General features: G+C 39.5%; 1 protein-coding gene across 17 annotated transcripts in view; it reads right to left on the bottom strand.

The window, feature by feature from the left end:
* Nucleotides 1-25,761, bottom strand: part of ZNF451 (zinc finger protein 451) — a 106,238-nt gene that overhangs the window by 65,471 nt on the left and 15,006 nt on the right. For 2 of the 17 annotated variants that reach the window (XR_010157723.1, XM_063812483.1), the window contains exons 1-4: nt 14,057-14,328; nt 13,434-13,517; nt 5,206-5,286; nt 1,467-4,878 (exon numbers count right to left, since the gene is read on the bottom strand). Coding sequence is in view for 8 of the 17 variants with exons in the window: in XM_063812483.1 (XP_063668553.1) it covers nt 1,467-1,502 (36 nt within the window). In the remaining 9 variants the exon portion in view is untranslated. Of the gene's footprint in view, nt 1-1,466; nt 4,879-5,205; nt 5,287-12,875; nt 13,145-13,433; nt 13,518-14,056; nt 14,433-25,761 lie in introns of those variants that run through there. The other 15 variants (XR_010157721.1, XM_016955731.4, XM_063812482.1 and 12 more) reach the window with 13 other exon arrangements.

The following is a 25,761-nucleotide window of genomic DNA, read 5'->3' as shown; positions in this document are numbered from 1 at the left end:
GCCACATAAAACATTTCCAAGGTCTCTCACCACTGAGTTCTCCAGTGGCAAGTCCTCTAAGATAAAACTACAGTGCCAATATCAAGAGCACATGGGATTGCTTGATTGGTGCAATACACATAAGGTACAAAAATGTATGATTTCTTAGGCCTTTGTTTCTGTTCAGGTAATCGATATTCTTCTGGAGTTTAGTTTGAAAGACACTTTGTAGAGAACACTGGCATGGACCTATTTCTACAGAAGTGGAAATAAAATTTTGAGTAAAATACAGAAAAATAAGATAAATATTAACTCTTGATATGACTGGGCTAAATTTGCAAAACAATATCCCCTTTATTAAGACTAGTTCAAGTTTAATCTACAAATAGGACAAACAAGATCAATACAGTACCCTGAAATTAACTGATAAAGTAATTTCTTCCAAGTAGGAAAATTTACGCCATCAACCTCTGTAGCACAAATAAGGAAGAAAAGTAGATTTTAAAATGGGTGCTGAATATGGTTATGATGGGGGAGGAGGAATGAGCTTCCAATAGATTATTAAAAAGTGTGGCACCAGAGAAAACGTCAATTACCACTGTGCAACAACTGTGACAAGAACAGAAGCCACATAAACCGTAAAACAGTGCCATATTCCATTAGTAGTACATCCAAAATGCCTTGATCAAGCAGATGAAAAAACGCAGAAGTTACAGAATTAAGTCTGTCAATAAAAACAACTGTTTTTGGCTGCCAAGCAAATAATACTAGGTGATGTATTCAGACCCCTCAAACTTGACATATTCTCCATTCCTGATGTCATGCTGTGAAGAAATGGATCTAAGGGCTGATACCTTGAGTCTAAAGAGAAGATACTGTGGGACATATAATTGAGGTATCTGCTGCCAGTTCCAGTATGGTGAAAAACTATTAATGGGACCAATTGGGAGCAAAAAGATAAGCTGTCTCTTACACTAAGAATCTGACTAAATTAAGTAACCAATTAACCAAGAGCATATCACTTAAATCTTGATTTCAGCCTTTCAAATCATTAATGGATATCATCACTTAGATATCCAGAAACAGAGCTGTGTGGCTTGTTCTCTTCACCACATCCACAGCTATGCTTTAAATCTTAAGGATTCTCAATAAAATCTAGACTGATGGTATCCCTCTTTATTACAATAAGGGGACAAGATTGTCAGGCATGTTTGGAATTCTTGGTCTTAGGAGTTCAGATTTGCATGCCTGGATCGTGTAACATCCTTTATTTCCAGGGCACTGATGTGCGTATTAGTATTTAGAGTGTGATGCACTATCAAGCTCAAAAGAATTAAATGTTTAGAAGGTAGGTTGTTTAAGAAGGCCATCTTGGTGAAAGGCCCAGCTTACAGTGAGAGACTACCATGACTCAGTCTTACAGCTTGATACGAGAGCTTGATAGGTCAAAGACTATTAGGATTGATAACAACAAAGAATTCTCTCACATGTAGCTTTATGAGTAGTGATGGTATGGTGGCCATCAAAGTCTTGATGAAGATAGTTACTGTGCAATTTCTACAGAGATGTTACAGGTAGAAGTCTTTTTCCAGTTGGTGTCCATAATAGACCTGCGACATCTAGCCATTCCAAGGGGAAGCAAACTGTATTTGGCAAAATTTGATTTGAATTCCAGTTGACACAAAGCTTCATGGCTGATTCTGAAGTCTCACAGAGCTTGACAGTAGTATGAACTCTTGGTGAGTTGACCATCTTGACATAAAGACATTTTAACAGATGTGTCATTTTGTGAAGATCTGTCAAACTGAAGCCTGAACAAGGAAGCACTGATAACCTAAAAGTTAAGGATTTACCTCTGGTCTTAGTAAACAGACATCTAGTATTATTTCTAGATTCAAAATCTGCTAGTCCTCAGTTTACAAATAAGATTTTCCTGAGGAACACATCTTTATATTTTTCTTTAATCACAAGAGGATTCAGATTCCTGAGTGGTCCTCCTCCACACTTATTTTTGGACCAGAAATAAAGGATAAACATTTGTCCAACCCTTTCAAGAAAGTCTCCACTGCTCACTTGGCCAATAAGTCATGAGTTTCTTTATTATATACTTCATTTCAAAAGTCTAGAATTCAAATGTCAGCTGTGATCATTCCAGACATGCATTCAGTTTTTGAGATGATCTCCTACCTGTAGATCCTATTTGTACAAGGAGGAACAAGTAAAATAGTTAGGATCTTGAATGACTATTCTGCTGAACATTAAACAGGTTATTAATTCTTGTATCCATGGCGTTCTGGAGAGTCTCCCTTCTTTCTATATCTATAGGGGTGGTTTCGAGGTTTGTACCAATCCCCTTTGGAGTATCCTCTATTGTGATAATGTGCTTTCTGATCATGACTATAAAAGTATCGATGCTGATTATAGTATTTGTGATCTTTATAGTCATTTTCTTTTATGCTGTTGTCTTCTGCAACAACAGCTTTCACATCTTGTCCAAAAAGGGAAGTACCATCAAAGGGCAAGTGGGAGATCTTCTCCTGGGTTTTCTTAGTGAGAGATGTAAGTCGAAGCCAGGCCTGCCTTCTATAGTCTATGGCCATGGCCATAACTCTGACTACAGAGTCCATTATGTCCCTAGTAGTACAAAGTTGCCAAAGGCCTGCATCCATACCATCAGATATTATGCATCTTGCTTTTCCACGATCAAACTCTGGGTCATGAACCAGATCTTCCATGTCTTCCCAGAGTTTACGCTGATATTGAGTCATATAGGCCATGTAGCTAGCAGCTCGGGCTGCAATGGAGGCTGCGTGGTAAAACCTACAACCCATGACCTCCATTTCTTTTGAGGTAGAATCTAGAGGGGATGCTGTGTTTCCTCTTTTGCTGTGTTCTAATGCTTCTACAATGGGGCCTTCAGCTGGTGGGTTTGGTTGGAAAGGAGAGGTGTCCTTGGCCACAGGATATACCCTGTGTCCCATGAAGGAAGAAGGATGGCAATCAGCAGGGTCTTTAAAAACCTCAGTGGTGGCAATTCTCAGAAGAGGATGCAATGGAGGAACCAAACGTTTTTTAGAAGTCACACAATCAGGTTTCCCTTCACATGACTCCACTTCAGATTGCAATGTCACCCTTTTTATAACACCTCTTTGTTCCATTCTCTTCAAAAGACCTGTGAAACTAGATTGGCTGGGGTCAGATGGCTGCCCTTTGTCATCAGCTGATGGTGATTTGTAATCAGTTTCTTCTTCAACTGTGGATAAATTTTCCTCTTTAGAAGTGGAGATGTCCCAAGGAACTGAGGAGTTCTCACTTGGCCTAGAATGATGAAATCTAAAACAGCTCCTGGACTGCAGATCACGTATCACTCGGGACATTTCAGCTACTTGTGTCTGGAGATAGAGGATGGCATCCCGTCCATGCTGTGAAGCTGAAGAAGAATCTATACGTAAATTCTCTTTGACCTCAGAAGAGGCCAAAGATTCTTGGGGGACCAGAAGTGGAGATGAAGGCAGAGTCTGAAAATTCTGTGATGATTTAAGGGTCTCTGTCTCAGAGATCTTAGTATCTGAATTATTTTGATCATTTTTCTGGTTCTCCAATGGGTTCTCAACAGAGGAAGTTTGAGAAACTATCCTTTCTGGACTGCTGGAACAACTCCCAGAGAAGGAGCTGCTATCTCCAATGGGAAGAGGAACATTGCAGCTAGAGCACATTTCTGGGCGATGATTCTCAGAGGATGGCACCTTAGATTCAGGCATTCTCTGGGTTATCCACATGAACAAGAAAACCAAGGAAGAAAAAAAATATGCTTTTAATATGTTAACTTTCAAGTGCAGAGATTCATGTCCAGTAAGTAGAACTCAATTTTTAAATTATTATAATTAACAGTGAAAGATACAATCCACTCAAGGTCAGCAAAAGGAATCAGAGAAGTCAAATCCACAAGCTTCACTACCCCAAAGACCCAAAATCAACTACTGGCCTTAATCTGGAACTCTGTTTATGAAAAAGGAGAGAGTAAACACAAGCTCAGATCACGTGGTGCTATGCTGGCCTGCTGTTTGGTCCTGTGTGAGACCACTCATAAGAATAAAAGAAAAAAATATCCCATTCAAGATATGTTAAGTTCTACTCAAGATATGCAAGAAGCTAATGATGGCAAAGAGAACTTAAGGAAAGTTCCACTGAGAAGAAAAAAAAATCTAAAACTCCCCCATTAGAGTCATTTTAGGCACCTCTGAAAATTCTGTCATTCACTGTCCACAAATAACAAAACTTCCCACTTGTATAGTCCTACTTTATGGTTTGTAGTTATAAGAAGTTATAATTTGTTACCTCATTTCATCCTCACAACAACCCTGTGAGGTAGGTATTATTTGATTAAAAAACGGAGGGTAAAAGGTTACTTAATTTATCCAAAGTCACAGAATTTGTAAAGAGTAAAGCTGGGACTCAAACCCAGGTATTCTGATTCCAAGTCCAAGTCTCAATCCCCTATATCACAGAGCAAGAAGTTTGTGGCCACTCTGAACAATAACTAAGAGTTTTCTAATCCAAGATGAAAACAGCTCATTAACAGAAGTTTGGGCTAAAGCAAGGACAAATGAAAGGCAAGACTGTTACAAAGGGCTCAACTAGTTCAATTCACAGAGCAAGGGAAGTATTGGTCCAAGGGTCAAACCTACAACCAGTACATCACAGGTAAGATAAATAACTCCAAATATGTGGGGCACAGACAAGGTTAAAGGGATGATGACTGAAGTAATATATCCCCTATAAACCCTTCCCCCACTTTCCATTCCTAAAAGGATCTCTACATATCCTTTTTTCTAAGAGAAAACAAATTTTCTGTGGTCATGTGGTTCTGGAACAAAAGAATCCTGTTGTATAGGGCACCTGAGGAGAGTAAAGGAAAAGAGAAGGGAAAGAGGAATCAATAAGCTTGTAGTTTTTATTCCATTTCCATTTTATCAGATATCACCTCTAAGGCTCTGAATTTCCCAGAGTCATATTATCATTTTTTTCATAAGCTCATTCAAAGTAGAGGAAAAAAACTGGAAGTAGGAGATCTGGGCAAAGGACTCCTTGGACTACCTATTTTAGCCCATTCTAATAGAACTGGCTATTTCTAAACACAGCCTTCCCTGATTTGGTAACTCTCTTTAGAGAATACCTCTTAAAAGACACAAGTGAAGAAACACAAATCAAATGTAATGTACTTACATCAGTATAAGAGGTGCTAGGCTCTTCATCATCACTGCTGACCAGATCAATGTATTCAAGAACAGGTCGTAATGGTCCTTCCTATAAACAATCAAGCAAATTTAGAAGTCATTAACAGTTATTCAAACCAAATTAGCATTTAAACCTACAGTGTTTTTTGGTTGGGACTGGCAAGAATTACTCTGAAGAGGGAGCTTTGTGGGTAGCAGAAAATAACCAGAACAAAAGCAGCAGAGGAAAATATTCAAAATATATAAATGTAAAATGATGACAAGACCTAAAAGGAAGCACCTACACCCCTGTAGAATATTAGGGCCATGTCAATTACTTGGGAAAGGAAAATTAATATAAGACCAGTGCTACAAAGACACAAATATTATAATCCAGTGCTTTACACCTAGAATTGGTATCAAAAGTCTGTTAATATATCCAAGTTCAAAAATGAATTATTTGACTTATAGCTCAGCTTCATCATCCACCACTGCAGAGTCAAGCATCAAACCTGAATTCTTTTCCATTCTTTCTTTCCATCCATGCCAATTTCTTCATCAACCAGGCCTTGAATGTCAGGCTTAAAAGCCTAGATTTTATTCAATAGGCAAAAGAAAATAAAAAATAATAATAAGACAATAACATGAGAACTGTGCTTCAAGATCAATCACATAGAGGAGTATGGAGAGCAGGGAAAGCAAGATAATCAGTATAGGCACATGATAATGGTGGTGATGGCAAGAAGAGTATGGTAGTGGATATACAAGAGAATACAAGTAAAATGGAAAACTAAAAGAGATTGATTATTAGGCCGGGTGTGGTGGCTCATGTCTGTAATCTCACCACTTTGGGAGGCCAAGGTGGGGGATCACCTGAGGTTAGAACCATGCCTGGCTAATTTGTGTACTTTTAGTACAGATGGGGTTTTACCATGTTGGCCAGGCTGGAGTTCGAGAGCAGCCTGACCAACATGGTAAAACTCCATCTCTACTAAAAACGTACAAATTAGCCAGGCATGGTGGTGTGTGCCTGTAGTCCCAGCTACTCAGGAGGCTGAGGCCGGAGAATTGCTTGAACCTGGGAGGCAGCAGTTGCAGTGAGCCAAGATCACGCCACTGCACTCCAGCCCGGGCAACAGAGCAAGACTATCCCAATAATAATAATAATAATAATAATAAATATATAAATAAAAACAAATTTAAAAGATTATTTAAAAAACAAAACAAGGAGTCAGTGATCTCTAAGTTTTTAACCTCAGGTGACTATAAGAATAGTAATGCCATTAGTATAACTTTGGAAAGCAGAAACAGAAAGCTGACATTCCTATGGGCTGAAGTAACAGTGGTACACAGGGTGTATCTAGCAGACAGCTGGAAATGCAGGCCTGTAATCTGGGAAGTATGAACATACCTGGAAATAAAGACTTGAGAGTTGCTCCCCTAGAAGACTATTAAACTCTAGAACTAAACTGAACTATCATATTGCCTCAATAAAAAGCTGTCAGTGTTAAATGTGGCCAGAAACACGGCAACAATAAAATGCCACTGAATGTGGCAACCAGACATTTTTTAAATGTCTTTGAGAGAGCAACTTTCAAGAAAGTAGTGAGCACAGAAGCCAGGCTCTAAAACACTAGAGAATGCAGTAGAAAAGGCCATATTCTTTTGAGAAATCCAGTATGTTGGAAACAAAGGAACACAGAAGAAATAATAGCTGAGGAAAGGATTTTGTAGGATGTAGAAAGTTGACTGCTGGAGACAGAAGCTGAGATCTAGATAATGATCTTCCCTAGAATAGGCATCCAGTCTCAAAGATAGCTTCTTTCTCCCCTAGGCTATGACTTCTGCTCAACCAAGAAACTGCCATCTTTTGGGTACTAATTCAGATACCAAGATAAAACGAGAGGGCAAAACTGGGCAGGGATCTGTAGCAAAGGAATTGAGATTTTTGCTCAAACTATAAACACAGAAGTAAAAAATAAAGAAACAGAGGAAGCAATACTCTCCAATATATGGTAAACAGAGCTGAATCACCTACTTTAAAATCTACATCTGGTATGAAGAATGTAGGCCATGCACGGTGGCTCACACCTGTAATTCCAGCACCTTGGGAGGCAGAGGTGGGTAGATGACTTGAGGTCAGGAGTTCAATACCAGCCTGGCCAACATGGTGAAACCCTGTCTCCACTAAAAATAGGAATAGGGTGTAGTGGCGGGCACCTGTAGACCCAGCTACCCAGGAGGCTGAGGCAGATGAATCGCTTGAACCCAGAAGGCACAGGCTGCAGTGAGCTGAGATGGTGCCACTGCACTCCAGCCTGGGCAACAGAGCAAGACTCTGTCACAAAAAAAAAAAAAAAAAAAAAAAGACTGAAAATTGTATGTTCGATCCAAGAAGACAAATTAAAATATGATAGCTTTTCCCATTGATATAATCATCTTACTTTGCTCTCTACAAGAAATATGCATTAGGAACCTTCATTATAGGTCCACAGAAATAGCAAAACACAAAAGCGTCCCCCTACCCCCCCCCCCCCCCGTAACCAGAAATACACAGAGGGAGAGTTCCCATGCACAGAAAGTAAAGAAGAAGATGAAAGATGACAGGATGCAAGGTAAAAAGTAAAATGGGCTGGAAAAAAATAAGATTATCTTACAGGCTGGGCACGGTGGTTCATGCCTGTAATCCCAGCAGTTTGGGAGACCAAGGTGGGCGAATCGCCTGAGGTCAGGAATTTGAGACCAGCCTGGCCAACATGGTAAAACCCTGTCTCCACTAAAAATACAAAAAATTAGCCAGGCATGGTGGTGGGCGCCTCTAATTCCAGCTACTCAGGAGACTGAGGCAGGAGAATCGCTTGAACCCGGGAGGCAGAGGTTGCAGTGAGCCAAGACTGTGCCACTGCACTCCAGCCTGGGTGACAAGAGCGAAACTCCATCTCAAAAAAAAAAAAAAAAAAAAAAACAGAAAGAAAGAAAAGAAGAAAGAAAATGATCAAAAACATAATTTAAAAATAGCTGCAGGCAGGATGGCTCATGCCTGTAATCTCAGTACTTTGGGAGGCCAAGGCAGGTGGACCACATGAGGCCATGAGTTCGAGACCATCTGGGCCAACATGGCAAAACTCTGTCTCTATTAAAAATACAAAAATTAGCTGGGCGTGGTGGTGCACATCTGTAATCCCAGCTACTCAGGAGGCCGAAGAACAAGAATCACTTTAGCCCAGGAGGCAGAAGTTGCAGAGAGCTGAGATCACGCCAGTGCACTCCAGCCTGGGCAACAGAGAGGGACTCTTGTCTCAACAACAACAACAACAAAAAGCTGCAGTAATATTTAAAGGGAAGGAGTAAGGACAAATAAGGTTATCAGAAATTTATTCTTGCAGTGAACCATTAAACCAATATGCAAACATTTTTCAACTACTGAAGAACAATAATTTTATATGATTCACACTAAGAGAAAAGAAAAAAAGGAAAATATGGATAGAAAATCCAGACGAGCGTGGTAGATCACGCCTATAATCCCAGCACTTTGGGAGGCCGATGACGGAGGATCACTTGAGTCCAGGAGTTTGACACCATCCTGGAGAGAACAGTGAGACCTCATCTCTACAAAAATAAAATAAATTAGCTGGGCACAGTAGTGCGTGCCTGTAGTCCCAGCTATTTGGGAGGCTGAGGCAGCAGAATTGCTTGAGCCTAGGAGTTCAATGCTGCAGTGAGCTATGATTATGCCACTGCACTCCAGCCTAAGCAAGACTGAGACCCTATCTCTTTAAAAAAAAAAAAAAAAGAAAAAAAAAGTATCACAGAAAATCCAAAATTGAGAAAAAACAGAAGTCATTTAGAATATTTATACATTCAACAAATAATTACTGAGCTTTAAGTGACAGAGTAGAATGAGAAGGGGAATCATGTTGAAAATCACTAAAATGGCAGAGATTGAGTGGAAAAATAAGGACAGACATGTACCCCAAAGGAAAAGATTATTTATACACCAATAGTGTACACTAGCTAATTTTCAGTGAATATGGAAAAACTTCCATGATAATGAGCTTACAGAAGTAAAACATTTAGTACTCCATTTATTTGACTAAGAATCAATAACATTTATTGAGCCCTGTACCATGCCTTGTGCAAAGCTTTTCATGTACATTATTTCACTTAATCCCCCAAATTACTTTACAAGGTGAGATATTGAATTATCAGTATTATCCCATTTAACAGATGGGAAAACTGAGTGAGGTACACTTGGTTCTCTAAACACAACTGGCTGTACAGGCACTATAATTGTGAGGTAGTTCAAAACATAAATACTATTTTTAAATCAATGTTTATTACCTGAGTTCCTGAAATAACACATATTTTCTTCCTTAAGAGAAAATGGACTACCTCTATTACCCCATCTGTGAATACTTTGTAACACTGACCAAAAATAAATTACCAATTTCTCAAAAGAAGTTATGTTTATAATAAAAATATCAAGAAAAAATAATTTGGTATAATATTTATAATTACTACTTATATCTTTAACAACTATAACTGTGTATGGTCCTGTAATTACAAGGTATTTTTATTTGCATTTGTTCTATCCATCAACTAGTAAACCATCATTCTCATGCCCTATTGCACCACTAACAAAAAATAAAGGATTCTAAGCTGGGCATGGTGGAGTGCACCTGTAGTCCCAGCTACTCGGAAGGCTGGGGAGGGAGGGTTGCTTGAACCCACGAGTTTAAAACTGCAGTAAGCTATGATCATAGCACTGCACTCCAGCCTGGGCAAGAGTGAGACCCTGTCTCTGAAATAGAAATAAAAAATTAAATAAAAATAAAATTAAAAATTAAAGAATTCTATTCCCAATACCACACAATTTAGGGGCAGAAGCACATGTAGAAGCATGGCAAAACAGTTTAGGAAAACAGTTAAACCAATATTCTAAGTTTTAAAATATGTTTCATGAAATAAAAAGCTTTCATTCCTGTTATGAGAAAACTGATTCTCTAAGCCAAAACACCAATTTCCTACTAATTGGAAAGAGATGTCAATACACCAAAATATGGTCTACTAAAAAGGTAGTTTACTACAACCAAAGTTTTCTCTAAAACAAAGAATATGGATTTGAGCATAAATCTAAAACCCTAAATAATTCATTTTTTCCCCCCATATAGAGAAGTCAGGGACACAGGTTACTTGTGCAGTCCTGACAGGCAACATTTCAAATAGTTTCCAATTGTGCCTGTTTTATAGTTCAAATTTAATCCAACATTCAAGATCTATACTACCTGGCCCATGCCGCCTCCTCCCACTTTAAAAAACAACAAAAAATCTTTCAGAACTACACATAATCCTCTCTGCTTTCCCATTCTGATGCCTTTCCTTGTTTCTTCTACTCAAAATGCCCTTTTAAACACATATAAATCCTAACTACTACTTATTACTACTACTAACTACTACTATGATAAACTGCAAGTCTTATGTCCTTTTTTAACACCACTATGTACTTTCTGTAAGAGAACTTTCTACTACCTCTAAGGACTATTTACATACTTCTCACCTCCTATCTCATCATTCACACTAAAATACTGACCCTTAAGGGTAGGATGTATTTCAAATTAATCTTTGTAGCTCTAAGGAACTTAACTCACGGCTTTGCATATTATGAGCTTCAACACTTTTTATTTATTGAACCAATCACAGCCCCAAGACACCCAGCCAAATAATACTATTTTCTGCCTGACTCCCTTCTACTGCAGCTAAAGTATTAATACTTGATCTATGTGGTACTGAAGCTATTTAGGAAATTATATCCTGATTTCACTGACTTCCAATGATTCTACACTATATCAATAATCTTGGCTGAAACCTGATTCTCTTGTGTTGTTTTGTTAGCAAAATTACGATAGGTTCCCTCAGCAGTTTGTATGCCTTCATATCTAGAACAGCACTGTGAACTATCACATCATAAGCTACTAGTTTTTTAGAAGTAAATCACATAAAAAATCTGCAATTTCAAAGAAAGATATAAAAACAGTAGTTGAATAAAGGATCATATTACTAAACAGAAATAAGAACAACAGACCTAAATAAGAAGTTTTTGTTATGGCAGCATTCTGTTTCTTGATTTAGGCGCTGTTTACATAGATGTATGAGGCTTTGCAAAACTTTATCCAACAAGTATACTTATGAATTGTGCACTTTTATGTATATTTCAATAAAATTTAAATGAGAGGGCCCATTTTTGCACCCCCCCTCCAAATCTATATCACTCCTTTCTTTCAGCATGCTGTGTTTAGTTTCAGATTCTGTATTCTACAAATCACAGAATAACTCCTGTGCCACCAAGTGGACTAAAAGTGGGAAAATTAGGTTAGTAAGAGCTATGAAATCCAAACCGTAAAAACGAAGAAGTAACATCACAATACTCATTTTTTATCTGAAAAAATCAAACTTTTTCATCTTTACTGAATAAGCATTACTGACTGGAGGAGCCACATATAGGATTGGATTCCAGAGAAAAGTAAAGATTCTGTCTCTGAATATATTTTGAAATATAATTAAGCTATTATTGTCATGTAAGTGGTGCCACTTAAATGTAAAGGGAAAATTTTTAATAGGTTTCTTCTAGTATTGTAATTACACTTACAACATATAATTCACTTCTCCATGTGGAGCTGTCAAACCTCTGAACCTTTATTTGGGAACAAGAGTAAGAAGTTGTATCATGTTAGATATTCAATGATTGTACATTCTTTACTCTTGATGCAAAGACGGAAGTGATCCTCTACATTCAACATAAAATTTAAAGACTCCTTTAAACCAAAGGTGAACTCAAGCCTACATTAACTAGTTACAAGCTACACTGTAATTCATTACACAAAACATTTTTCAAATATTAAGAGATGCTACTTGTGTTTCTCAAAGGGCCATAGTTCATAAAGAAGTATGTCATTCCTAGTATTATTTCTACTAAACACCATAAGAAAAAAATTCTCTTCACAAATATACCAAGATTCAGGAAGAACCTGAAATATCTGTCCTCAAGAGCCATGGAAACCTGTTATTAAACATACTGCAGCCCATGGTGAGGGAAAGGGCAGGATACAATTCACCCCCATCCTCTACTCCAAATCCGTAGAAGATCAAAATGAAAAGGAGAGAGTACAACATACACTGGCAAAGGGTAAGAAATTCAATAAAACAATCTTGTGAAGGACTCCTAAACAAATCTATTAAAATACCATACAAAAATGAATTACCAAAATGGCCCTAATGCTGGGAAAGAAACTGTTTAATAACCAATTTTACAGGGTTTCCCAGCATCCACCATAAATGCACATCAGACACTCAACGAAAAATTCTACAGCTTGAATACAAAACTGCAACTAACTACGGCATTCCAAAAGACGAGTTTGGGACAGAACTGTTTTCTGCCTAGCTAGCTGAGATACCACTTTACGCAAAGCCTTTCTAAAACTCCAATAATTATGGATGAAAATCACCCCAAAATACATCATAAAACACTCTCTTCTGCTTTGGAAACCCATTCTGTACAAAGTGTGCTCAGAAATCCTTATGTCCCTGCACTTGTCTGAAAATGAAGATTCCTAGGCCCCCGCCTGGAAATTCTGATTCGCTAGGTCTGCAGTGGGGCCCAGGAATCTGCCTGTTTATACTTACTAAGGCTTGAAAACTACTGTCCCAAAGGGAACAAACTCAGAAAAACAGAGCATGTTCCCAGTGATGTAGGATTCTTCATTATGAGCATCAACTGTACTATGCCGTAACATGATGATCTCAGAGGTTAGAGAAATCTTCAAGCTATTTGCCTTCATGTTAGAAGCACCATAACGCTAAGATTCTGGGCTCTCACAACCCTTCCTGTTTTCTACGTCCTTGCTCATCATTAGCAGCTCCTTCCTCCGTGTCGCCTTTAGAAGTTACCCTTGCTTCATTTCAAAACAGCGTTTTAGACACCAGCGTTTTTATCTTAAGTTTAAATGAAAGGCAGGGGGCGAGATTAAGTGTACAGCACGTTCTTTAGGACGTGCTCTTTGTGATGGCTACGGGGGTGGCTCAGATAGCTCTTTTGGTAAATTTCCCAATCCTGCGCCATGCTCCAGTGTCTAGTATGTATTAGACACTCATGAACATTAAATGACCAGGTGAGGTAAAATTACATAATGGCCCACCATAGTCTTTTACTCTGGGAAAACCCCAATCATCATTGCTACTTACACTGACAAACTGAATGTCGTCTTCATTTTCATCCGTTGTTGACTCAGATGCCTCAGGGCCAGCTGGAGGGACAGATTCTATTATCTATAAAAACAAGCCAAAACATGCTTATCTGTTCAGCCACATTCTTGTAGGAAGAGAGCGTTTCCGAAAGGAACAATTAAAGACAGAGAGCTCCTGAGGAAAACGAACTGAGCACAATTTCACGGAAACCCGACTAGGAACGGAACTCGAGCTCTGGCTCTTGCCACAGCGTGTGCGGAGCTGCAGGGACCCAACGCTGAAAACGCGTTAGTTACCAGCCTCTCAGAATTCCCCTTATCTACTCCAGAAGGAGGAATGCAAGCTCAACACCGAAGGGCAATCCTGCCTTAAAACGTCGCTCCCACTGGCCCAGCCGCGGCCACAACGAACGCCAGGGCCCGTGCGGGGGGCCGGGCGGCCATTGTTGCTGCGGGTTCCTCGCTCAGACACGCACCAGGCCCCAGAGGTGGGCTCGGCCCAAGACACTGAAGAGGTATGGCCCCGAGGCTGCGACGGAGCACCAGGCCTCAGACCGCAGAAAACACAAACCCTTCGCGGTTCGCCTCTGAGAACGCCATGACCCTCACTCGACTACTCACCTCCGACCCCGGGTCTCCCATGTCTCCGACCGCCGCGCTGACAGCACCACTGCTCCTGCTGTCCCTGCCGCCGCCGTCGCTGTTGTCCCTGCCGCCGCCGCCGCCACGAATCCCCTTCCCGCCCTGCACCGCCTCGCGCTACCGGGACCCGCCCCTGCGTGAGCGCCGACGCCACCGGCGGAAAGAGACGCAAAACCTCTTCAAAAGAGGAGCGGCCCTTACTGGCCCGCTATGTCCCCGGAGCCGCTTTCTCTCACTCCCGGGCTTCCTTCCCCGCGCCGCGCAGGTTGCTGGGAATTGTAGTTCGGCTCGGCCCCGAGACCGCCCCTCGCCGGAGAGGAAAAGAACCATGCGCCTAAAAGACGCCAGCTGCAGTGGGTGGGGCGAAGCCAGGGGCCAGCTGGGTCCTGTGAGATAGCGAAGCACTGGGAAGATGGGGGAGGATGTGAAGGAGGGTTTGAGTTGGTATTTATTTGGTTTTGGTATGGTTGTGAAGCGCAGCTCATTGATTTTTCTGTTTTAGCCCTGAAGGTGGGTGGTGGGAACGGATTTCTCTTTTTTTCCTTTCATTTTTAAATTTATGTATTTACTCATTTTTGAGGACAGGGGCTATGTGGAGGTTTAGCTGAATTCTAGGATCAGGAAAGAATCTGAAGTGTCCTTACATTACACACCTCTTCCCTAGCGTCAGTCTCCCAGGCCCTGCCAGTATTAATACACCTGAGGAAGAAAATAGGGATGGGAAATCCAGGGCCCAATAGGAAAGGGAACCGAGGTCTACCTAACTATCACTAAACCCTAGCCAGTGATTTTGAAATGCACTTTTTCAATATTCTCAGATATACTGAGAGAATATGAGAGATCTATTTATAGACTGCTGTAAGGTTGACCTTTTAACCTTTTGTGTGTTCACACTCATAAACCGGTCTATAAAATAGATCTTTTATATTCAACTATGCATTTAATCTGTTCTCAGGTAATACCTTACCAAAAATTTAAAAAGGTTTTTTAAAAAAACACACCAATCGTTGTCAATAAAGTTTATGAAAAGAATTAAGTGATAACATTATTTTAGGCCAGGCGGGTCCTCACACTCTGGGAGGCCGAGGCGGGCGGTTCACTTAAACCCAAGAATTCGAGACCAGCCTGAGCAATAAGAGGGAACCTCGTCTCTACAAAAAATACAAAAATTAGCTAGGCGTAGTGGTCCTTGCCTGTAGTCCCAGCTACTCAGGAGGTTTAGGTAGGAGAATCGCTTGAGGCCGAGAGATTGAGATCCAGGCTGCAGGGAGCCAAATTCATGCCACTGCACTGCAGCCTGGGTGACAGAGCAAGACACTGTCTCAAAAAAAAAAAAAAAAATTATTTAACATCTCAGATTCCTGTTTTTGTTTGTATGCAAAACTACCCTCTGATTGCCTAAGCCTGTAGTAATTATTGTTTAATATTTGACATTTCCTGCATTTCCACCAAGTGCTTTATGACTTTAGTTACTTTCTACCTAGTAAGTTTGAGACTTGTGGAGGCCAATTGAGAATGACATACCTGCATGGGGAGTTCTTCAAAAGCTGTGTATAAATTAAATATTTTTAAAATGTTAATGTGTAGGCAAAACTTGTATTTAAAAGCTCTTCCTAGTGGGCTGGTGAAAGTGTCCTCTAATATTTAATCAGTTGAGGCAGGAGTTAACGGGTAAAATTCTTGGAAAACAAGCAGTATGTGGCTAGACCCAAAAACTTCTCACACCATACAACTCAGTAACTGTAGTTGCAGGGATTATCCTGAAGATACATCACAGGTTTGTTTATAACAGCAAAAACTGGAAAATATCTAAATGTCTAATAATTGGGGAATGTAATGTTTAAATTTTGGTATGTATGCTATAAAGATAACATTATAGTGTTTTATCTCCACTGAAAATGTTTACCTAACATTTCTCAAAGCATATTTTTCAAAAATTCAATAAATATATAGGATAATTAGAACCATGTTGTATTCGTTCTTGCACTGCTATAAAGAACTACCTGAAACTGCGTAATTTATAAAAGAAAGAGGTTTAATTGGCTCACAGTTCCACAGGCTGTACAGGAAGCATGGCTGGGGAGGCCTTAGGAAACTTAAAATTGTGGCAGAAGGTGAAGAGGAAGGAGGAACCTCTTTACATGGCCAGAGGAGGAAGAAAGCAAAGCAGGGAGGTGCTACACACTTTTTAACAACTAGATCTCGTGAGAACTCACTCATTATTAGAGAACAGCAAGGGGGAAATCCACCCCCATGATCCAATCACCTCCCACCAGGCCCCTCCCCCAATATTGGGGATTACAATTCCACATGGGATTTGGGTGAGGACACAAATCCAAACCATATCACATGTCAAGCCTTCAAGAAAAGCATCCCTGAAAGAGAAAACCTACTTAAACAGGAATAGTAATTTATTTTTTTTCTGGGCAGCTGGACTATGTGTTTACAAGAAAATCCAGGCTGGGGGTGGTGGTTCACACTTATAATCCTAGCACTTTGGGAGGCAGGAGGAATGCTTGAGCCCAGGGGTTCAAGACCAGCCTAGGTAACATAGTGAGACCCTGTCTCTGCAAAAAAATTTAAAATTAGCCAGGTGTGGTGGTACATGTGTGTGGTCCCAACTGCTCAGGAGGCTGGAGTGGGAGGATCACTTGAGCCCAAGAGGTCAAGGCTTCAGTGAACCTAATCTCACCACCGCACTACAACCTGGGTAACAAATCAAGACCCTGTCTCAAAAAAAGAAAATAAAAAGAAAATCCTGGGCCGGGGGTGGTGGCTCACGCCTGTAATCGCAGCACTTTGGGAGGCCAAGGTGGGCAGATCACCATGTCAGGAGACTGAGACCATCCTGGCTAACACAGTGAAACCCCGTCTCTACTAAAAATACAAAGAATTAGCCGGGCATGGTGGCAGGTGCCTGTAGTCCCGGCTACTCGGGAGGCTGAGGCAAGAGAATGGCATGAACCTGGGAGGCAGTTGCAGTGAGCTGAGACTGCGCCACTGCACTCCAACCTAGGCAACAGAGCGAGACTGTCTCAAAAAAAAGGAAAAAAGAAAATCCTTTGAATCCCACCAAGAGATTTGAAACATGCTTGTAGTCCCCAAAAGCCAGGTTTATTTAGCTTGGTGTAGCAAAAGAGAAAAAAAGCCATAGGCAAAATTTAGGAATCTCCCAATCTTAGAAAGTTAAGAAGGAATTGGGTTGGGTGATTTTCAGCCAATCTTGGGAAGTGAGGAACTGGTTAGAATTGGAAGAAGAAGCATTGTTTACTGACTGGCTCAAGGTTCAAAATGGAGAATTTAAACTATGGGGAAATGTTCTTTGTGTGATTGAGGAACTTTTTTGTTGTTCTTTTACCTGAGCTGTGAATCCACTATTTTGCCTTATAAGTTAAGATCTTGAAGAGGGCCCATCATTGCGTTGACAACCCCCCTAAATTTAATACTTTTAGACTTTTTCCCAAATGACATCATAATAGATTTCTAGATCTGTATCAGTGACATTATGTTGATATTCTTCCTTCAACTCATTATCATTATGTATCAAAGAAGTCTAGTTTTGTTTTCAAAACTAAAATTTTTCATCAGATCTCCATCGACTGTCTTACTGTTTGTATTGAATGGTAATTTATAGAACCATCTATCTGAACATTGGCTGCTAACAGCATTTAAGACTCTAGAGACTGTGTTCTTGGCCAAGGGTATGCCACCAAGAGGCAAATTAAATGCATCAGTTTGGAACCCCTGTTTAGAAACATTATCTGATACTCATAAATTTCAAAAAAGGGAAAGTATCAGTGTTGATATTTTCATCCTGACTACCGTGAGCCTCTAATTTATTTAAGGAACATTCAACATGGGCAGAAGAGTTCATGTATACACAGCACAAAATTTTATTAAGGTTTAGTAAAGCACAGATACTTCCAATGCAATTCTATTATTAAGAACTATATTTGGTTTGGATTAAATGCTCTGGTTTTAAGATGTGGAACTGGGCCGGGTGCAGTGGCTCATGCCTGTAATCCCAGCACTTAGGGAGGCCAACGTGGGCAGATCACAAGGTCAGGAGATTGAGACCATCCTGGCTAACACGGTGAAACCCCATCTCTACTAAAAATACAAAAAGAAGGAATTAGCCGGGCGTGATGGCAGGCGCCTGTACTGAGAGGCTGAGGCCTGTAGTGAGGCTGAGGCCTGTAGAGAGAGGCTGAGGCGGGAGAATGGCATGAACCTGGGAGGCGAAGCTTGCAGTGAGCCGAGATCGTGCCGCTGCACTCCAGCCTGAGCGACAGAGCGAGACTCCATCTCAAAAAAAAAAAAGATGTGGAACTGGAATATTCTCATTAACAATTTCTGATGAAGTAGGAAATAGATTTGTAGGCATTTTAAAATAGAATATTCTTCAGGGAAGAAAATGGCTCTTAGCAACCTGGTGTCATAGTCATTGCCTGGAGTTATGGGAGCAAAATAAAGAGCATTTGATTCTGAAAAAGTATAAAGGACTAGCCCATAAGAAAAAGCAGCCTGTTGCAGCACAGGACAAAAGACGGTGGCTCATTTCTGTCACTGGCTCATAAGCACAAGCTGCTTAACTCATTTAGAGGAAGCTATCATACTTTATTTAGAATATGGACATTCTCCCTTTCAAGCAAAATGCATTTGCCTTATGAGTACACTGATGACAGTAGTTTTTGGTGTTATTACTAAACATTGTGAGTAATTTCCTACACATCCTATTTTCTTTCTAGAAAGATTTGGAGAATCACAGTTCAGTTCAGTGTATTTGGATCATATTAATAGTATTATTCCATGTCAGGCCACTGAACAAAACTGCTGATGGTTCAATCACTTGTGGTGATTAAAAAGGGGTTTGAAAACACCATAGACAACCAAAAATATTAGAACCAGATTGTATTCATTAAAGGAATTGGTCTGTAGTGCAGTAGGTAGGTATAATTGTAACAATCTTATTAGAAGGTTATATCGTCTAACCTCTTTTACAATAATCGACATGTTAAAATCATTGTCAAAATTGATTTATTTAAGAGCAACTGAGGAGGAATTTAAGACAGGTATAACTAACATTTGTTACTTCCTACAAGCTAAAGGAGAGTGAAAAATCCTAAGCAGAAGCAAGACATCTCAGTATGATTTCACACCTATAGAAAAATTGAAAGAATAATATTTGTTTTACCATATTCTCTGAGACATATGTTTACGTATCATTTTTTCTGAATCATTGGCAAGTAGGTTGCATGTATCATCCCTCCTTATCCCTTAATATTTCAGTATATATTTCCTAAGAACCAGAATTTTCTTTGACATTAATAGTACTATTATCAAAATCTGGAAGTTAATGTTGATAAAATACTTTTTTTTTTTTTTAGAGACGGAGTCTCGCACTGTTGCCCAGGCTAGAGAGTGCAATGGCATGATCTTGCCTCACTGCAACCTCTGCCTCCCAGGTTCAAGCGGTTGTCCTGCCTCAGCCCCCCGAGTAGCTGGGATTACCGGCGCCTGCCACCACGCCCGCCTAATTTTTTGTATTTTTAGCAGAGATGGGGTTTCACTATTTTGGCCAGGCTGGTCTCAAACTCCTGACCTCATGATCCGCCCGCCTCGGACTCCCAAAGCGCTGGGATTACAGGCATGAGCCACCGCGCCCGGCCACGATAAAATACTTTTTAAAAAATCTACAGTCCTTATCACATTTTGTCAATTGTCCAAATTCAATATCCAGTCTAGGATCACATAATGCATTCAGATGTTATGTCCCTTTATTCTTTAATTTAGAATTGTTTTTCAGCCATTGTCTTTATGATATTGATGTTTTTGAAGAACCGAGGCCACTTATTTTATAATATGTTCCTTAATTTTGGTTTGTCAGATGTTTCTTCATGATTAGATGCAGGTTAGACCAGACAAAATACTATCAGTGACATTATAAGTGTTTTTGATTATTACATGTAGAGGCACATGATGGCTCTCTGCCCCTCATTGAGGATATTAATTATAGCCAACTGGTCAAGGTGTCATCTAGTATGACCACTATGTAGTTGCTATTTTTCCCCTTACAACTAGTAAGCAATCTGTGAGGATATACTTTCAGGCCATGCAAACATCATGTTCCTCATGAAACTTTTCCCTTCAATATATCATCTGATGATTTTTGCCTGTTATCAGTTTTTACTATGATGGCTGCAAGTGGTAATTGTCCAATACTACTGTTTTCTCAATGATTTCAACTGGCACTTTTCTGTAAGAAAGTCTTACCTTCTCCATTTTTAAAATTTATTAAATATGAATTCATTAATTTCCTTTTTAATTTTTTATTACATCATTTAACAGCATTTGTACACAGTGTGCAGATATACAGGGTAACATCAATAGCCTTCATTGCACATACCTAGTAATCATTTTGCAGATATCAATGGTTCAGAATATCAGAGATAATTAACAACTTTTCTTGTGGGTCCAATTTTTCCACCATGAGACCTATAATACTTGTTTTAGATGTAGTTTTGCCATGCTGTATATTTATGTTCTGATTCTTTTCTTTTTCTTAAAAGAAGTTTCCTTTTGTGATAATTTTAGATTCATATGTAGTTATAAGAAATAATAGTACTTCTGGCTGGGCATGGTGGCTCACGCCTGTAATGCCAGCTACTCGGGAGGCCGAGACAGGAGAAATGCTTGAACCCGGGAGGTGGAGGTTGCAGTGAGCCGAGATCGTGCCACTGCACTCCAGCCTGGGCAACAGAGCATGACTGTGTCTCTAAAAAGAAAGAATAGTACTTCTGGCTTGACAGTATGAGGAGCTCCACTGGCCTGCTCTCATATGAAACTGATAAAAAATATTTTTAAAAATCACTTAAAGCCTATGGAGATAGTCCTAAGGGCCAACAGCAAATGAAGAAACATATATCAAAGGAAATCTGAAAATTCTGTAAGAAAGGAAAGCGTCTGTGGTATGTAAACCAAGACCACTTGCTCCCACCCCCTTCCCAGCTCAGCAAGACAGACTTCACTCCAGACTGCTATAATCAAGAACACAGGCCCCCTCTCCAACTTATCCCCCTTCCTCAACTTCCACTTGGAGGGCCCCCTTCCTGTAAAGAGCAAGACATCACTGTTTCTCATCCTGTCCTCAGCTACCTATTGTTGAAGCTAAGCACTGGGCTAGTGCAGTTGAGAGGCAGGGGCTCTCCTCTTCCACTGGGACAGAGGCTCTACCTTGAACTCATCACATTGAGAATACTGGGCCCCTTAGCACCCTTGCTCAATCTGGAAAGGTGATGGTTCCATGCCTTACCAGGAGAGGCAAGACAAGAGGACCTCAGTCTGCTTCTCTCAATCCTCTATCAAGCACTCAGCTTCTAGAGCTCACTGAAAGAGAAGTTTGCCATTGTTCCCACTTGCAACTCCAGAGCTTTGGCTTAGAGATTTTGCCTGATGTGAGAAGCAAGCTGTAAAACAGGAAACTCTTAATCCTTTTACAAAGGAGCTGACTTCATCTCCAACAGATAGCGGAGACATTCAACCCTAAGGGTGCTCTCAAGAACATTGGAGATTGTGACAGAAGTCAACTGGGAGGACAGTCCAACTGGGATTTGGAATGCAGGACAAACTGAAGGCTGCCTAGTTTTCAGGAAAACCATGGAATAAAACAGCTTAGAGGAGCCCTCTGGGGATTAGAACAAATATCAAACACTGACGTCAGAAACTATTCCTTCAAAAGAGCCAGAATTTGATTGAATTACATTGTAGAACTATTTATAAACCAGAGAACTGTTGAAAACAATAGAGCAATCAGCAAGAATTAGTGAAGTTTAATTCCTGGGAGTGGTCAAGGAAGAAGAGGAAGAGAACCTTACCAAAACCAATGTTACCCCATGGTGACTGTAGGATGCTGCATCTCCCCGAGGAGCAACACAGAGGCTTTACGCTGGAGGGAGGATGCAGGAATACATTTCATTAAAATAACCCAGCCAGTCACTAAACAAATAAATGAGCAGATAACAATAAGTCCTGGAGGGAGGGGAGTACCTATACACAAAGTTGCTACAATATATTACCTATTATGTCCAGATTAAAACAAAAAATTACAAGGCATGCAAAGAAACAGCATGACCCATACACTAGGAAAAAAAGCAGACAACAGAAACTGCCTGTGAGAACAGATTTATAACAAAAAAAAAGAGACTTCAAATTAGCCATTATCCACAGATTCACAGAACTAAAGGAAAACATGATTGAGAAGTAAAGAAAGGTACGACGATGTTGCATCAACTAGAGAATATCAATAAAGAAAAAGAAATTATAGAAAAGAATCAAATGGAAATTTTGGACTTAGAAGTTATAATAAATACAATTTTTTAAAACTCAGAGGCTTAATGATAGATTTGAATTGTCAGAAGAAAGAATAAGCAAACTTGTAGATTCATAGAGACTATGTAAGCCAAAGAACAAAGAGAAAAAAGAAGAAAAATGGAAAGCCCAGAGAAATGTGGGACACCATCATTTACACCGATGCAGACATAATGGGAGTACCAAAGAGGAGAAAAAGGAGCAGAGAAAATATTCAAAGAAATAATGGCTGAAAACTTCTCAAGTTTATTGAAAAGCAAAAATCTACATATATATGAAGCTCAATGAATTCCAAGTAGGTTAAATATGAAAAGAGCCACAACAGATACATCAGAGAAAAAATGCTAAAAGTTGAAGACAAGGACAAAATCATGAAAGCAGCAACATAAAAATGACATTATTTTATAAGGGAACCCCAATAAGATTAATAGTTGGCTTCTCAGAAACCATAGAGGTAAGAAAACAATGGAATAATGTATTCAAAGTGCTCAAAGAAAAAAAAACCAACAACTGTGAGTCAAGACTCCTATAACCAACAATAATCCTATATCCAACAAAGCTTCTTTCACAAATAAAATGATCCAAAGTATAGGCTGTCTAGAGGAAACTCACTTAGATTCAAAGATATAAATAGATTGAAAGTAAAAGGATGGAAAAAGATAATATCATGAGAACAGTAACAACAAGAAAGCTGGAGTGACTATACTAATGTGAGATAAAACAGACTTTAAAACAAAAAAGTTACTAGAAATGAGAATTTTTATTTTATTTTATTTCTTTATTATTATACTTTAAGTTTTAGGGTACATGTGCACAATGTGCAGGTTAGTTACATATGTATACATGTGCCATGCTGGTGTGCTGCACCCATTAACTCGTCATTTAGCATTAGGTATATCTCCTAATGCTATCCCTCCCTATTTTATTTTATTTTGAAACACGGTCTCTCACTCTGCTGCAGTGCAGTGGCACAATGTTGGCTCACTGCAATCGCTGCCTCCTGGGCTCAAGCAATCCTCCCACCTCAGTCTCTGGAGTCACTAGGACTACAGGCAAATGCCACCATGCCCAGCTAATAATTGAATATTTTTTGGTAGTTATGGGGTTTTGCCATGTTGCCCAGGTTAGTTTCAAATTCCTGAGCTCAAGCAATCTGCCCACCTTAGCCTCCCAAAATGTAGGAATTACAAGTGTGAGCCACCACATCTAGTTGAGAGTCATTTTGTAATAATAAAACAATTAACTCATTTGGAAGATACACCAATTTGCACTTAATAACAGAGCACTAAAATACATGACACAAAGACTGACAGAAATTAAGGGAGAAATAGATAATTCAACAATCATAGTTGAAGACTTTAATAACTCACTCTCAACATAGATAGCAGATCAACTAGGAAATAGAAAACAACACAATAAGCTAACTAGAATCAAGAGACATCTATGGAACACTCCACCCAACAACACAATATACATTGTCCTCAAATGCACATGGAACATTCTCTAGGATAGATCATATGCTAGGCCATAAAATAATACATTTTAAAAAATAAAATCCATACAGAATAGATTATTTGACCAAAATGGAATGAACTTAAAAATCAATAACAGGAAAGAGTTTGGGAAACTCACAAATATGTGGAAATTAAGTAACATACTTCTAAATAACAAATGATTCAAAGAAGAAAGCAAAAGAATAAAAAATATTCTGAGATGAATGAAAATAAAGACACAACATACCAAAACTGATGGGATGCAGCTAAAGCAGCACTTAGAGGAAAATTTATAACTATAAATGCCTATATTAAGAATGACAAATGTATGTGAAGTAATACCCATATTAATTAGCTTCATTTAGCCATTCTACAACATACATATATTTCAAATGTAATATTGTACACCATAAATATATGCAATATTTGTCAATTTAAAAAATAAATCATTTTTTTAAAAGACAAAAGATCTCATGGCCAGGCAGTCATCCCAGCACTTTGGGAGGCCGAGGCGGGCGGGTCACCTGAGGTCCAGAGTTTGAGACTAGCCTGACCAACAACCAACATGGAGAAACCCTGTCTCTACTAAAAATACAAAATTAGCCAGGTGTGGTGGCACATGCCTGTAGTCCCAGCTACTCAGGAGGCTGAGGCAGGAGAATTGCTTGAACCCGGGAGGCAGAGGTTGTGGTGAGCCAAGATCACGCCATCGCACTCCGGCCTGGGCAACAAGAGTGAAACTCTGTCTCAAAAAAAAAAAAAAAAAAAAAAAACATCCCGACGCTGGGTGCGGTGGCTTACACCAACCTGTAATCCCAGCACTTTGGGAGGTCAAGGTAGGTGGATGCTTGAGCTCAGGAGTTCGAAACCAGTTTGGGCAACATGGTGAAGCCCTGTCTCTACCAAAAAAATACAAAAATTAGCCAGGCATGATGGTGCATGCCTGTAGTCCCAGCTACTCAGGAGGCTGGGGTGGGAGGATCACATGAGTGCAAGAGGTTGAGGTTGTATTGAGCCAAGACTGCGCCACTGCACTCCAGCCTGGGCGACAGAGTGAGACCCTGTCTCAATAAATAAATAAATATCTAAACAAAAGACAGAAGATCTCCAATTGATAACCTAACATTCCACCCTTAACCCCTGCGGGGAATAGCAAACAAAATCTAAAGCAAACAGAAGGAAGGAAATAGTAGAGAACAGAGCAAAAATTAATAAAATAAAGAATAGGAAAGTAATAGAGAAAATCAATGATACCAAAAGCTGGTTCTTTAAAAAGATCAACAAATAGACAAACCTTCATCTTAGACTGGCCAAGAAGAATAGAAGACTGAAATTACTAGATAAAACATGAAAGAGGGTTCATTTCTACCGACCTTGCAGAAATAAAAAAAGATTACAAAATACACAATGAACAACTGTACACCAACATATTAGATAACTTAGACAAGATGGACAAATTCCTAGAAAGACACAAGCTACCAAAACTGATTCAAGAATAGAAACTTTCATAGAGCTATCACAAGTAGAGATTCTATCAGTAATCAAAAACTTTCCCATGAAGGAAAGCTGAGGCCCAAGTGCAATGAATTCTTCACCAATGAATTCTACCAGACATGTAACAAAAAATTAATACAAATTCTTCACAAGCTCTTCCAAAAAGCAGAAGAACAGGAATATTTCCCAATTTTCTTTTCTTGTGATATCCTTTTCTAGTTTTGGGATTAGTAATATTGACCTCATTTTAATGAAGTCAATATATTTCAAAACATCATACTGTACACCATAAATATATGCAATTTATGAATTTATGTATAAAATAAAGTC

The sequence above is a fragment of the Pan troglodytes genome, chromosome 5, assembly GCF_028858775.2.
Source record: "Pan troglodytes isolate AG18354 chromosome 5, NHGRI_mPanTro3-v2.0_pri, whole genome shotgun sequence".
Taxonomy (NCBI): Eukaryota; Metazoa; Chordata; class Mammalia; order Primates; family Hominidae; genus Pan; species Pan troglodytes.
The sequence above is the reverse complement of the archived record's forward strand: the minus strand, read 5'-3'. Positions and strand labels throughout refer to the sequence as shown.